Below are 16,352 nucleotides of genomic sequence, written 5' to 3' on the forward strand. Positions count from 1 at the left end.
GTGTGAGTGCCTGAACGTCATCTCTCTGAGGGCTCATATTATGTTAACCACTTAGACTAACATCAAACACTCTCTCTCACTCTCTCTTACACACACACACACACACACACACACACACACTCTGGTAGGAGCGTGAAGGTGCCAGCCATATAAATAGGATATCCCAGAGCGAGAGATAAAAAGGAGAAGAGATTGACAGAGAGAGAGGGATAGAGATTATATATTCAAAGGGGAGAAAGAAAGTGGTGAAAAAAAGGATGGTGGGGGGAAAGAGTGAGAGAAACGGAGAGGGCAAGAGCAGGAGGGGGTGAGGATAGATAGATACGAAAAGATCAATAAATGGCATAAAGTGTATGTTCATTGATTTAGTCGGAGTGAAAGAGTGATGGCGGGGAGAGACGAAATTAGAGGACAGAAAATGCTGGGAGCAGAGAGGAGGGCAGTGAGTGGGTGGTGAAGGGAGAAATAGATATAAAAATCTAATTAAAGTTGCATTAATCGATACTTTCATGTCAACAGTGGGTCAGATGAGTATTTTCAGCGCAAGAGAAAACCAATCATAGTGACAAAGTAGCAGAAAATGATCACCCAACGCTGCGGCTGCACATCCATTCATTCACTATCTATCTATCTATCTATCTATCTATCTATCTATCTATCTATCTATCTATCTATCTATCTATCTATCTTGGCGACAGTAGGAAAGAAAAACTCCCTTTTAACAGGTGGGTCAGCAGATATTGCAGAACTCAATATCACTCCTTCTTCACCTTTAAAAAGCCTCAAGGTGCAAATTGGATCATTCTCCTGTTAATAACATCAGACAGTGTTCCAGCTAACTGGCTGGTAACTCCACTGAATGCACTGACAGCAAAGGTAACACTGGGACTTTGTTTCCTGCAGGGCTGTCCTCATGAGAGACGTTTCATTGTAGCCTTTGATGGTTTTCGGTGCTGCGGTGTGTGTGCGACATGCTTTAAAGTCTGATCGTGTCACTGGGTTGCTTGGTTTTCATAGATTACACCTATTTCTGAAGTAAGCACACATACTAGACTGAATCCTACATTTCCCATAATGCAACTCAATGACATATTTCAATTAAACCCTTCCTGGACGTCCATGCCTTCTTTGCAGTCTGAAGGCAGGCTTTTGGCTCCCCTTGGCTTCTTGGAAACAGAAACAGTTATCACCGGGTGTTATGAGATTCATCAGGATGAAGAAAACTGAATTTTCTGTCTAAAATTGGTGGAGTTGTGCTCAAATGTTGAAACTCTTCCTGCATGCTTTTAGTGATACGCTTTGTCTGATGTTCAGGCTCTGGGTCAAATTGAAAGAGACACAGAGAGGCTGTTAACATATGTCAAGACAGGCAGAAACAGAGAGACAGGCAGGCTGGAAAGGGTGAGAGTGAAGCAGACAGACAGAAAGAGAACAAATGGTTGTGCGTGCATGTGTGTGTGTGAGAGAGAGGGAGACAGAGAGAGGAGAGGGAGAACGAGAGGCAGAAGTGTACTCAAATAGCTTAGGGCAAGGTGACAGAGAGAAACGAATGGACAGAAGAATAACAAGCTCACAGAGGGGGGTTAGTGTGTATGTGTGTGTTAGGGAACAAGAGAGAAAAAGGAAGACACAGAGGGCGGAAGGGAAGCGCAATAGAGGAAGTTGAGAGAGCAAAAATAAAAACAGTCAGAGAAAGTGTGTGTGCGTCGTGTGTGTGTGTGTGTGTGTGTGTGTGTATAGACACCCAAAGGTGTCACAGTGTGCAGTTTGGCTTGATGATGACCCACTGGGCATGTAGGTCATAACGGTTTGTCTCTCAGAGGCATGACTGTATGCCTGCATGCATCCATTAGTGTGAGCCAGTGCGAGAGAGTGTGTGTAAATAGAAACTCGGCAGACGCGCACACACATGCAAAGTGGGTCTCTTAGAGTGCGCTTAAGAGTGTGTTTGGTCAGGGGTTGGAGAAGCAGTTTTTCTAGTCGCCAGGACTCAAAAAGATACTTAAACATACACACTCATGTCACCCACACATGCTGCAAATCCAGAATGGGTACACACACGCATAGCTGCCCTTTATGTCATACATGCACACGTAATGTACCATGCATGGCACTAAATTATGCACAAATACACAGGCGCACACCGACACACACATCTCTTTCTTTTGATCTCTCGTGATAACGCACACACACGCACAGGGGGAAGCTATTATGCTCTCAGGCTGGAGTGTTTTGATGGTATAATTGCAGTGACCAGTGAGGAGAAAGAGACGGAGTGAGGGATGGGGATGGAGGGAGAGAGAGAGAGAAAAAAAGAGGAGAGTGCTGACACTCTCAGCATGCTAATGTTGTGAGGCTCTACCCCCCCTGTGATTTCAAACCTCCCACCCTCCCTCCATCTCTTTGTCTCTCCATCTTCCTATCTCACATCCTCTACATTTCACAGGTGGAGCACTAGAACGAGGGGGAGATGGAGAGAAAGGTAGAGAGGTGGAGAGATGAGAGGAAAAGAGGGATGTATAACAGGATGGAGCAATGTTATCTCTTGCTTTCTCTCGCCATCCCTCCATCCACTTCAAGCTCACTACAATGGTCAAAACAAAGCATGCAAAAAGAAAAAAGAGGAGGTATGGTGGAGGGGAGGAAAATAGAGGAAGAGGGAGGGTCCTTTTTTCCCATCCCTTTAACAATGGAGGGATGATCTCTGCTTATCCTCTAATCTCATCCCGTCTTTTTTCCCCTCTCCTCCGTCCTTTCTGTCATGTCTCACACTCTGCAACCCCTCGATGTGGTGGGAGAAAGGGTAGCCTTTTCCTCTCGTTGGCCTCCCTTTTTTTTGTCACCTCTCCATCTGTTTGTCCTTCCAGCGCTCACTCAATCCCTCTCTCCTCTCCAGAGAAGGGATTCTGGTGCTGGCTGTGATCTTTTTTTCTCTTTTCCATCTTTTTTTTTTTGGCATTTCATCTCTTTCCTCTTAGTCAAACATCCAAAATATCCCCTAACAAAAAGGTAGTCGGTGCGTATCGTGGTTTAGCTTCATTTACATACTTGGTCACAAAAATGCATGAAAAATTGATTTGACTGATCAAGTATATGCAGATATAGTCACAATATTTTTTGGACCATCTTGCCGTTTTTTTAACATCCAACTCGGCATGCAAAAAAGCAAAACCTGTAGCATCAATTTTTCATTAAGTAGTATAGCTGAAGGCAGAAGAGTTCGGCTACAAGTAGGTTTCAGTTTCCTCCCCAGTTCACTGCTTTGTGCTCAAAATTGTTCATCTGGGAAAAACAAATATGACATTTACCTTGATTTTAACATGAACAGGGAGCATGAGTTTCTGCACTACAGCGTTTGTTAGTGATTATAATCCAATAAGTCAACAGTGCCTCTCAGAGGTAATGCCTTGCTACTGCAGACCCACATGCAACGCGATTGTGAGGGACACTGGGAATAGTCTCATTCCTCCAAATAGAAACAGGATGAAGTGAATGCCCTCATAGTCCAAATGCTCAGTATGACCCACCCCCTATGCAGTGCGACAGATAAAACCTTCAGTATCTATGCCTGCAACAGGGAGACACCTGTTTTACAGGTATGACCAGTACTTTTTTGTCACACTGGTCTTAATCATCCAAGCTTACTTAGTTTGAATCAGTGTTTTCAAGGTGGCATGGTTAGCATGACTCCTGGTCAGGCTCCTGCTCCAGCTAGCACATGACATTACACAGCAGTTGTTGGAACAGTTCCTGAGCCAAACAGTGAAATCAAAGCAGACCACGCAAAACTATTATTCAGCATTTGTAGTTCAAAATGGGCACACTTTTATTTATCTGCTGCTTATATTGAACCGAAAAGACAAATATAAGACCATGAAAGGCCTAAAGACAACATAATCCCCTTAATAATTTATTTGTGTGCCCTTATTAGATTAGATAATAAAAGACAGTTGGATCTGTTAAGGGGCAAAATGATTATTTGCATCTTTACTGAGGAAAACAACCATTCTTTAGGGAGATTTAATGTACTTTTTATATGTTGCCATCGTTTTCAAAATCGGATTTATTCATGTGACTACTGCAATTATGTCACGTGTACTCATTTCAAACAGGTAATTAGAAGATAGAGCTCAGTTTAATTTATTAAAAAATGAGTGATTTATTCCAAATAGCACAAAGGTGTTGACACTGTTTGCACTTTTACTACTTACCTGTAGTAAAACCACATTTATTTTGAATTGATTGACTGATTGTGGACAGCTGTAGTTACAGACTTGGTAACACTGTTGGCTGAAGCAGTGAAGCCAGTGTTTCAAAATGTAGCGAAGAAGCGAAGGAATCTTACTCACTTAAATTAAAATCATATTTATTAACAAAAGATTGTGCAAAAATGTAAATCACTGATACACTTATACATTATTGTGCTCAAGAAGAGGACAATGTAAAGGAAAGACAAAAAGAAGAAGAGATGCATTAATCCAATAAGTTAACAGCTACGTTCAGTTTCTGTATATGTAGATTTTGTGAGTCACAAGTTTTTCAAAACAAAGGCAACTAAAGATCCAGTTTGTACTGTAGTGTGTACCTCAGACGTGTGGGTCTGTATGTTTGTGCCATGTTGTTTCATTTCCACGTGGATGCGGTTGTATTTGGGAATGCCACGGTCCAAATGTCCGTATGTGCACGTATCCGTGAAACTGTTTATCTCTACTTTTCGTCAGTATGCCTTTGCGTGACATGCCCGTGTATGCCACGACCCTGAGCTCCATTGTGTTCCAGCTTCTCTCATATATTGTACATTGTGCGTCAATACACGAACGTGCATCTAGTGGTCCTCTGCATGTGCAGGTGTGTGAGTGTGAGAGGGTGAGGAGTGCTTTTCGACCAACATCTCAGCGTGCTTCAGGTACTGCGCCGTCCTTCGCATCACAGACTCCCTGCGTACTGGATCAGTGTCTCCTGCATAGACACAGTGATAAAAATGATTAGTGTATAATATTGTACATGTGGAGGGTTTATCTGAAAAGTGTAACAGAACAGAGGAGACTGACAAAGACAACAAAAGGGACACGTTATGCTCATTCTTAACTTCGCATTCTTGGACTCAACTAGAATATATGAAAATAATCCTTATTTATTTGTTTGAGACAAGCTATTACAGCTTCCCAACCTCTCCTTTTAATACAGCTTTCTTCTGATTGGCTCCCCCCTCGTAAACAAAAGGCAGAACTCTATGTCTGAGGTGTCCATAACAGGCACATCCAACCTGATGGACATCATACAGAGCTAAGTGTTGGAAACATAGTGTTTGCAGCAGTCTGAGTCCATGAGTCTAAACATGCACTGACCTCATTATCATTTAATATGACCATCTACCATTATATTGCTGTTTGTATGAGAGATAGCATAAAAAAGCATAATACAAATCATTATCAGTGCTTTACAATATACAGATGATTAGGAAAAGGAAAACAACCCTGGCAGCAGTGGGATTCGAACCCACGCCCCCCGAAAAGCCTGGAGCCTTAATCCAGCGCCTTAGACCACTCGGCCACGCTACCTTGCAAAAAAAACACCAGCCCACTGTCAGAAGGTTAGCAGAGTTTACCCTCCTGACCACTTGACCACACAGACATGAAAAAGATACAGTACAGCATCTTTGCATTTAAAGAGGTAAGAGCCACAATGGGCACAAATTAGTTCTCACACACTAACCAAAGCTTTGCAAAAAAGAGCAACTCTAAACACAGTTCTTCTTATGAAGCTACTGAACTGTACTTTCCACACCTGAAAAGGTTAAAGTGGCAGTGGTGGGATTTGAACCCACGCCTCCGAAGAGACTGGAGCCTTAATCCAGCGCCTTAGACCGCTCGGCCACACTACCTGCACATCAGGACACACGGTGCGTGTCGACATGCTGAAAGTTGATTCTGGTCCTCTAGACATTGGGGAGCGTCCCCCAGGAGGGTCGTAGACCCCCTAATGATCCTCTACACGAGCCAAGGTGTGAAAATGGGTGTAGGTCACAATCCACGCTCCTTAGACGAAGAGTAGAACTGTTGCAAGTGCAACATTTCCCTTTGGCCATAAAGAAACGCACAATTCACCATAGACAACTGATGTCAGAACTTACTTGTCAGTAACACAACAGCTTATAGCAAAATAACAGCTAACGCAGGAGAGTAAAGTTGTTAACGGCGCATTTATCGGCGTGGTAGCAGCACATCGGACAAAGTGCTTGAATATGGTCGGTGAGGCGTCACAGCTGTAAACCTAACCGCACAATTTATTTTTCATTTGGACACGGTGCACCGTCTGGCATTCTGCAGGTTCTGCAGTTGACAAACTGATTTCATGGTCTATTGCCATAGCAACAAAGCTGTTTTAATAATTGACGCAGAAATAGACATGACAGAGAGCATTCGAGTAAAATGCTCCATGTGAAAAAAACATAAAAGGTTTTTGTTGAACTCAGAATGCTCACAGCAGATTAGTAATTCTAATTTTCCACCACTGCGACAACCACCTAGTAGTAGTAGTAAGTAGTAGTAACCACCTCCTCGGCTCCTTCATCAGTATTTTTACCTCTTACAGGAGTATCTCTCTCTTTCTCCACCCACCCACTGATACTTTTGTACACTGAGGGCTCACCTTGTACTCCAGTGATCAGAATATCCACTGCCATCCTGTATCCACAAATGGCAGAACTAATTTCTCCCTCCTTCTCCCTCTCCATGGCAGCTGTCAGCTCCTTGGCAGCTTGGTTTAAGTAACCCCCGTCCTCTCCGTCCACACTGTTTGATGGTAGTGAGAATAACTCTGAGTGGTCGGTGGAAGAATTGGATCTATCTGTAAATCAAAGAAAAAGAGATATTGTAGTAGTAGTGATATTGTCTTTAGTGAACTATGTCTTATGTTTTATTTGTTAGGTTTTAAAAAGTCACTATCTAAAATAAATCACTGATTGTGATGCTTTTAACCAGAAACAGCAGTTAAGTCCTAATAGAGCTCCAGCATAAATGTATAAAGACATTTACACTAGTATATGTTATCAGGAAGCCTCAAAAAACACTGATCACAGACATCTTCTTATCCACTGACACAGTAAGTAAAAGCGTTAATGGATAAGACACATATTCGGGAAGATTAAAATCAGCTTTATATGATTAAATTCACATTTATTTTGGCATCACCTTGTTTATAGCAGGGATCAAAAACAGCCAAGTCATTATCAGATAGTGGAGGAGGAACTTCTTCCTTTGGGGATGGGAGTCCTTCAGCCACAGAGTCAAACAGTGAGTCGAATTCTTCCTGGGTCTCTTTTGATTCGGGGTCCGTGAATGGAGATGGGACTGGAGGGAAAACACGGATCAAAAAAGTGAGAACAACTGTAAGAATATAAGAATTAAATGAGGACATAACAGACCATCACACATTGTGAGATTTCTACCTCGGTCATCCAGCTCTGTGTCGCTAAGCTCCTCTTGCTCTTCTTCTGTTGGAGATCCTCCGATCTCATTGTAGGCTTCAGCTGCCACTTCTGGTTCTCCCACTTCTAAGCTCAGGTTATTGCCCAGATCCTGGGGCAAGGTGGGAGCCTCCCTGCCCTCCTCTTCCTCAGCAGGCTCACAGTCTGATGCCCTACGGTTGGGGAGGGGGATGAGAGGAGGAGGCAGAGGCCCCGCAGAAGAGAGAGGTGTGGCATCCAGAGGCCTTGTTACCTCACCACCCTGAGTAAGGGAAGGGATAGACTGGCAGCATTAGAGAAAAGGGGTCTGGTAATATAACGAATGTTAACCTGGCACACGTTTCATTTTTCTTTTCCGTCTTTTAATGTTTGTTGAAATTTGAGTAATGGTTGATTTTGATTGTAAGAGTGCCTCTCTGAGTGTGTCTTACTCTGAAGAACTCCTTCAGCTGTGGGCTGTTATACAGAGCAGGAATGCTGGTAGTAAACTGAAGCATGGCCTCTGCTGCTTTTCTCCTTTCCTCTATCACAGCCCCATCAAACCTTCCTAAAGTTACAAGAGACAAAAGGGAAGTGTTACAATTTCTTTTTCACTTCTGAAGCTGCCGTTAGTGTTAGTGTTAAGTAATCGCCATTTGTCGAGGTTAAAACTGCTGCCATCATATTAAGCAGGGCATGAAAAGTTGAATGAACTCATGAATCATGACTGTTTATAGGTATGGCTCAACTGATTTGCTGCGTTTGCAGTTTGATTTTAGTAACCACTGAAAAATGAAGCCAGTTCAGCTCTTTGTGTACCATAACTTTGCTCTTCTCTTCAGCTGGCTGACGGACCAGCATGAGAATGAGGAACAGCGGACCACAGACTGAGTTACCTGACACTGTCTCCATCGACAACAAAACTCTCTGCAGGGAGTCGCACCATTCCCGGAATGTGCTGCTCCTGCTGAACCATATTTACACTTGAGTTTTTACACACAATGTTTCGCAAGGAGGCCAACCCTAAACATGATGCTTCTAATAAAGACAAATAGAGGTGTGTCTTAAACTTCCTTTTTTCTCTCCACTGCCAAATGAAAATGTTTACATGGCAGTGGTGGGATTCGAACCCACGCCCCCGAAGAGACTGGAGCCTTAATCCAGCGCCTTAGACCGCTCGGCCACACTACCTGCTGAAAGGCTACGACTCACTATCCTACCTCATTTTAGCTTTCTCAGAATACATTTGAAGGGAGGACTGTACTCCACAGTTCTGACATGCTAACTGTGAAATTAACTTTGATTGGTCGATGTTGCTGTACACATCACAACAAGGTCCAAAGAGAGTTCAGGTTTGCATAATTGCCACACTACCACAAAACTGCCCACCTCCCATTCAGACTTTTCTCATCAGCATGATCTGATAAAAAATACAGCACAGCTGCTTTTCATTTTCAACACTCATGCAAATAGAGTGCAGGAGGAAGGCAAAGCATCTCTAGAGAACACATACACATGCTCCCCTCGAATGCTTTCAGGAAGGGTCACATTAAAACAAATGGAGCTACCTGCTATAAATAATGAAATTTTAAAAGAGCATATCCAATGCATCTCATTATAACAAATTTAGCACATATAGCACATTTTTGGAAAGGTCTGATCCAACATTTTGAACAGTTCTCAGAAAATTAGTTTCATGAGTCACTTCAAGATATTTAAATAGAGACACAAATCCCTCTGGGGTTCTGTCAGGAAGAGTCAGATTAAAATAAATGGCGCTACCTGCTGTAAATAATGAAATTTTAAAAGAGCACCTCACGCTGGCAGCGGTGGGATTTGAACCCACGCCTCCGAAGAGACTGGAGCCTTAATCCAGCGCCTTAGACCGCTCGGCCACACTACCACAAGACAACCCTCAGTTCATCAGCAAAAACAAACAACACAGCTGCTTTAAAGTAAAGCCCACGATGGGCAAAACTCACAAACCAAAGCAAAAAGACCGACCCTAAACATGTCACTTCTCATAAAGACAAGGAAATCTGACAGGAAATGTCACAAGAATTGTGACGAAAGTCTCAAAACAGGAATGAAAGACATTAAGCACAACAATTGCATGAAAGGCTCCGCAGGAATCTAAAGCATAACACAATCTTTACTCATGTACCAAAAAGTTGTGCTCGGGGAAAAGGTGGAAACTCCTCCTCTCTTCTGAAAAGGTTCCTGTGTGTGTAGGCCAACTCCCCATGGAGCTTCTTCAGCTCTGAGAACCTCCTCCACACAACCACCTCCTTCACATCTTCTGGGTGACGCTTGGACACAAACTGCAGATGATAGAATATAAAGTAAAACTCGCTTACCTGGCTGCATGTTTAACAATGAGACACAGCAAGTTTGCTTTTTGGCAACACTGCAGAGGCCACGATTTAAATGATAAATTTAAGGGAGAGCCATGAGTGCTTGATCCTCTTTGACTTTATACGCATGCCTCTGTAGTCATGCGGGTGCTCATGAACTGGATCACAAGTTCTCTCTGTTTCATTGGGCTGCTCATTGTGCACCACTGCCTCAAATAAAAGGCCCGTTGTATAGTTATTTGTTTATTTATATGAGCTAGCTGCGGGCGCCTGTCACTCTACTTCGTTAGAAATGAACACTACTTATAATAATACCAAGTCACTTACTTTTAACTGATGTAAAAGACCAAAGAGAACAGCGCTAAGCTAACACCTTTGTGCTACGCATTTCAAGTTAAAATACGTTTTGTCAATTAATAAGCAAAACAGCTAACCACGTAGTCATTAAGCATGATTACACCCGACTCTACGATAGGTTTCAATTAATGACGCTGTAGCTAAGGAGAGATAAACAGTGTAAACTCACCCTCGCCGTCACTTTGTACTCGGTGTGGCCCTTCTCGTGTGTGCGTGGGTCGGCAACGGAGAAGAACCGATAATAGTCTTCTTTGAGTTTCCGTGACATATTTGCTCTCGTCAATAAAAGAAAAACGGCACAAAACGCGAACGGTCAAAGGCTCTGTTGTGATTCTTTCGCCCCTCCTCTCCGTGGATGTACTCATTTCCTGGTTGGTGACGTGTACGAATGCGTGATTACGTAGGAGAGACGAGACGTCAAACTATTCAGTTTAATGTTAAACAATTTATTTCCTCCAGTAGGTACATGAAAATAAATTAAACATTTAAAAAAATACTTTTAAAAAATGAGTCCATGGTTTTTACGTACTTTTTTCTTTATTTCTTTGTTATATAAATTAAATCTAAGAAGCTATAATGGATCCAGTCACAGGGATAACACATACAGACAACCATTCACACTCGCATTCACACCTATGGGCAATTTAGAGTTACCAACTAACTTAACCCCACTAACTGCATGTCTTTGGACTGTGGGAGGAAGCCGGAGCACCCAGAGAGACCCCACGCAAACACGGGGCGAAGATGCAAACTACACAAAGAAAGGCTCTGGCCATTCAATATGTGGTAGTTTTTTCAAATGTTGTTAAAACTGGAATAGTAAGATGAAATAATATATTAAAAGTATATATAGATATATAAATTTATGTAGCAATAATTTTATGAATATATGAAGATAACAGGACTGGGCCAACCGTATCCATATCCACTGTAACCATAATGTTACTCACTTTACCTTTCTCTGATTTTAATATTGTTGTCGATCAGTCACCGTTGATTAGTCACATTGTCACAGTCATAAAAATGCCCCCCAACTTGTATTAAACATGTAATTATCAGGGAAATACTCCAGGGGGTGCTCTAATGTTTCGTAGTTTTCAACACAGCATAGACACTTAATTTAAACATTTTAAATTAAGATATTCATTTTTATTTGTATGACTTGTTGTGTTTTTCCTCATATAAACCCCCCAAAACTGTGTTTGTGATGCTAAAAGGAAACATATTCTCCATCAAAGATGACGCTAAAAGAAAAAAAAAAGGCACATAAAAGTGTTGGACATACCCTTTTTGAGACAATAGAACAAAGTGAACAACAACAGACGGTACTGAGGAAGCTCCAGCTGTGCATATTGTCTAACATCCCCTACCACTGTATTCCTAAGCTTTTATCTGTTTCCCATAGGATATAAATGTAATGATCAGAGGCATGTTTAGTTGCTATATCTGATTCACCTATTTACAGCAACACAAAGGCTTTGAAATTGTCAAAATATCCTGAAGATCCTCATATTCAATGGTCCAAAGCCTTCCTCTCAAAGCTTTGAACAAGATTCTGAGTTTAGGCTGACGCTCACAGGTCCGTTGTCATCTTTATTGGTTCTGCTTGTCTCTCTGGCAAATTACCAGCTAAACTATAAGAAAAATGTTTAGCATACCAAATGACAGACTAAGAAACTCAGCTCAGCAGGCTGTAGTCATGCTGCAATGTCATATTCAGGTCCATATAGATCACCTGCATGTCCATTCTGGACGATCTGATATCCTCGTGTTGGCGTTGTTCCCACATCATCATAATTAATGTTTTTCCAGGGTCCATATTACAAGTGACCAATCACCTTCTTGTGACGTCATACTTTTGCGACTTCGAAAAATACCCGCCTTCAAAAACAAATGTTGTTCGAGAAACCGCCTTTTGTCCGCCGATCCAGCAATTTGAATTCCACTCAAGACACTTTTCTTTAATAAACAGTAAGCATTATACATATATTTTCCTTGAAATGGCTGAAATTGATAGCTGTTTGTTTGCTAGTGATAGGCTACTTGCGAACCAGTGTTCTCCAGAGAATTGCGTGTCAATGTATTATAATATATAATAAATGTACAGGTGAATATAGCTGTCATAAAAATGTTGTCAGGCAAAATTGCAGTAGCTTCCCTGATCATTTTACAAACATAAGTGAATAGAATTTGAACTAAAAGGCCTAGACTAATGGTTGTGTGAATCAAAATATCACCTGGAAACATAATTAACTGGTCCATAGCTGTGAAACTGGACATGAGTTCTTGATTCCATGGAGATTAACAGTAATCCAGAAATTTACAAATTTGTCCTGGGCCATCGTGTTAATGTTTTAATTACACAGTCTCCCAGGGACAACAATTACACGGTGTCCCTGCAATTTTGCCTGACCCAACCCCCGGGCCACGAAACACCAAAAAAGTTGGGGAACGCTGGTCTAGAGAACACTGGTTAGCTAATGCTGTCGTCAAGTAGCGTATCACTAGCAAACAAACAGCAAGCCAAGTGAGGAACATATGTATAATGCATATAGTTAGGGCTGGAGCAGGTGACCCTGAATCCTCCCTTAGTTATGCTGCAATAGACGTAGGCTGCCAGGGGATTCCCATGATGCATTGAGTTTTTCCTTTCCAGTCACCTTTCTCACTCACTATGTATTAACAGACCTCTCTGCATTGAATCATATCTGTTATTAACCTCTGTCTCTCTTCCACAGCATGTCTTTTATCCTGTCTTCCTTCTCTCACCCCAACCGGTCGCAGCAGATGGCCCCGCCCCTCCCTGAGCCTGGTTCTGCCGGAGGTTTCTTCCTGTTAAAAGGGAGTTTTTCCTTCCCACTGTCGCCAAAGTGCTTGCTCATAGGGGGTCATATGATTGTTGGGTTTTTCTCTGTACCTATGAAGCGCCTTGAGGCGACTTTTGTTGTGATTTGGCGCTATATAAATAAAATTGAATTGAATTGAATTACCGTTTGAAACGTATCCTAAAAGGACTACAAATTCGGCGGACAGGCGGCTTTTTCTCGCAAGTGAAGCGGAGCGCTGGATTGACAGACAGAGGCGGGCACAAGTGAAGAAAAAAAAATTTTTTTTTTAAACCTTTAATTAAACATCAGTACAATACAAATGGAATTAAACAGTACTACAATAATGGTGTTGTACTTACAAAAGAATTGTATGCATAGATAAACAAATACAAGAACAGTATTCAGAAACAACAATATAAATATGCTAGGGGGAAGAAAATTTGTTTTAAGGTGGGTATTTCGAAGTCGCAGAAGTGTGACGTCACAAGAAGGTGATTGGTCACTTGCAATGTTGAACTTGGAACAACATTTATTATGATGATGTGGGAACAACGCCAACACGACGATATCAGATCGTCCGTGCGGAGTGCAGGATGTCTAATCTCTGTTTGGGTGGAACGAGTAAAAATAGCAGAGGATGGTTTCGATCCATCGACCTCTGGGTTATGGGCCCAGCACGCTTCCGCTGCGCCACTCTGCTCACACAGGAGAAGCTGTCGCAAAGCTCTTCACATGGCTCAGCTGTTTTGCATTCTTATCACAGAAAGGGGGCCTTCTTACATAATTTGCAACCACTGTTTCCTGCTGACAAGAGGAGGTGGTTAGTTATATAGAGAGGGGCTCAACAGAGGGGAGAGGGTTTAGAGAACCGGGCAGAAAAATGCTGTAATGGCAGAGAAGGTGATGGGAATACAAAGGAAGGAATTCTTTTAAATATGTCAAGTATATTTTTCACAGAGCTTAAAAGCAGAAGTCGTGTGTATGTTACAGTATTGTGTGCTCTGTGATTTCAGCAGTGTGTCCCGCATCTGTGTGAGGTGTATTATATTCGATCGTTTATATATATTTTTTTTTCTTAATGGTGCATTTTTAAGGAGAACTGACTAATTATCTCCATTCATGCAAAATTAAAGAGAGGGAGGCTTTCCAAACCGAACAGGCTACTCTTTGTCTGTGAGAGGAAACTAGGTCATTCATTCTCATTGTCAGAGGAAGAAGCAGGAGGCGCTGCTTAATGGGCAGAAAAACAATCAGAAGAAGAGAGAGCGTACAAGCAGAAAAGTTACGAAATGTACAGTCGGCAAGATCAGATATCCCCGCTGAGGGACAATATATTAGTTGCATAACTGAGAGCGCTAACGTTAAACAATATGGCTCAAAGTCCACGTGCAGTCTGATTAATTGTATGTTTCGCTCTGTAAGTCATTCTCTGTATCACCAGTGCAGCACATTGGTGGATTCTTCCTTTCCCCTCTATCCAGGACACAAAATGTAGCCGCGCGTGTTCTGTTGGCTGTAGATCCAAAAGACAAACATGCTCATGTTTGTTGAAGAGGTGAACAAATCAATCTGTGAATACACCTTTGCACTTTTTAGATGAGATTAAAGCAGCATTTCCCCGAACTTCATTCGTTCGGTGTGAACTTTGAATGCGAGAGCTCACTGCAGGGAACTTGAAACAATGAGATGAAAGCGTAAGCTCTCGGCCAGACTGGTCTGAACTGGTCTGAACTGCTGATTATTTTCCTTTTTTCCCCTCTCCTCCCAAGCACATGCTGTCTTACTAAATAAACTCTCTCACGGGGATCAGACGATTCTTGGTGTAGCCATATATGTGTGTGTGCATGAATGACTGCATTCAGTGAGATGGTCACTCGAGCCCTGACTGACTGACACTAATCTAAACTTTAAAAATCTAAGCAAGAAGTTTTCACATAGTGCTTCTAATCAGCTCCTAATTTGCCCTACTTTGATCTTGTTACACAATCAGTTACTATGGTAATGTGAACTGTGACCTTGAACCACAGGTACTGTACAGTAATCCCTGTGTTCTTCCCCCCTCCACTGAAAAAACAAACTATGCAGCAACTTTGGCCCTCTTTCCTCTCTGTTATTATGCTGTGGGGGTCTGTGTGCTGGCTTATAGACTCCAGCAGAACATCCCCTCCTCCTCTGCCAAAGGCATAAACAAAGAAGACAAGTCTAGGAGTGAATCAGTCCCTCCGTGTCCTCTGTGAACTTGTTGTGATGATGGCTAATGTTCTTTCGTTCTTGTTTTATTGCCAAGTTGGGATTGATTCGGTTTTCCGAGGATTCAGATGCTGCTTAGGTTTTGACCAATTTATCCTGTAAACTCTGTTTAAGCAGAACTGAAAACCTCACAGGGCTGAGACAACATGTGTGAAAAGGACACTAACTAACAGTAACTGACACTAACTCTGTCGCTCTAGGCTTTGTTTCCATTAATACCCCGAGCTGTGCTCCGCTCCAAATTTTTGTTCCAATATATTCCTCACCCTCAGCTCAAAAACATGTTTACACATCCCTGCCCTCTCTCTGCCTGTCTGCTCTTTCCCCTCATTCCTAGTTCTCCTCCCTCCTCCAGTCTCCTGTTTCCTGATCTACTCACTCCTCCTCCCAGTTTTCCCCACATGTTCTGCTGATTTTACAGAAAAACAGAGCATATTCCGCAACTTTTCCTTGTATCCTCAATACTTCCCAGCTGGAAAGCACAGTGTGTCCACATCAGCCAATGCTCAGCAGCTCTGTTACAACCTGACTCTGCCACTTACGCACACATGATCAACAGGCCGAGATAAAAACAGAAACAGATGGCGTGTGTTTGACTTTGATGAAATAGGAGAAGTGAGCATGAGTGCGTCATGTAGATATGCAGCTGCCAAACACTGGTTATAAAGTTAGATTTTATTCTTGGGCATATTTAAATAGTCAGCAGAAGACATTTAGAAAGGTTTTAAAATTAGCGACATCAGGTAGCAAAAGCCTGGCACAATGACTAAGCTGAATAACAGCAGAGTATAAATAGATTTAATGTCACACATCCTAAATTAGACACCCCTCCCTACCACTGGTTAAGGTTTGACCGAGGCATATCCACATGGAGAAGAACATGTACCAGTGGTGAAGTCTGAAAATGAAATAAACAGGCACCACACTGTTTCTGGAAGACATAAAATAGTCCCTGAAGACAAATATGGCATATAAGAAGATCATGGCCTGATCTATAACACAAAAATCTTCTGTATATCTTTCTTTATGTTTTCACTCATATTCGATCTACTTTTTAATGCCGATCATAAAGGCTTTCCGCTTGCCAACAGATAGTCACCACTCTAGTTTATCTTT

At 42.1% G+C, this 16,352-nt stretch overlaps 1 protein-coding gene across 1 annotated transcript; it reads right to left on the minus strand.

Moving 5' to 3' along the window:
• Positions 1-4,345: 4,345 nt before the first annotated feature.
• snx15 (sorting nexin 15) lies at positions 4,346-10,540 on the minus strand. The gene is made up of 7 exons (XM_082528752.1): positions 10,328-10,540; positions 9,612-9,768; positions 7,900-8,015; positions 7,451-7,730; positions 7,194-7,352; positions 6,652-6,849; positions 4,346-4,959 (listed from the first exon to the last, which is right to left on the minus strand). The coding sequence occupies exons 1-7, from the start codon at positions 10,424-10,426 to the stop codon at positions 4,826-4,828; spliced, it is 1,143 nt and encodes a 380-aa protein (XP_082384878.1). The 5' UTR covers positions 10,427-10,540; the 3' UTR covers positions 4,346-4,825.
• Between the last annotated feature and the right edge of the window lie 5,812 nt (positions 10,541-16,352).

This window comes from Aulonocara stuartgranti (genome assembly GCF_965226115.1).
Source record: "Aulonocara stuartgranti genome assembly, chromosome: 3".
NCBI lineage: Eukaryota > Metazoa > Chordata > Actinopteri > Cichliformes > Cichlidae > Aulonocara > Aulonocara stuartgranti.

What these genes read in the sequence shown, in the direction of transcription:
- snx15 (XM_082528752.1), bottom strand. Translation starts at nt 10,426, where the DNA reads ATGTCACGGAAACTCAAAGAAGACTATTATCGGTTCTTCTCCGTTGCC. An exon ending in TCCCCGAGCACAACTTTTTG is followed by an intron (nt 8,016 to 9,611) that starts GTACATGAGTAA and finishes TTGTAACTTTAG; the next exon opens with GAAGGTTTGATGGGGCTGTG. An exon ending in TGATCCCTGCTATAAACAAG is followed by an intron (nt 6,850 to 7,193) that starts GTGATGCCAAAA and finishes TTTGATTTACAG; the next exon opens with ATAGATCCAATTCTTCCACC.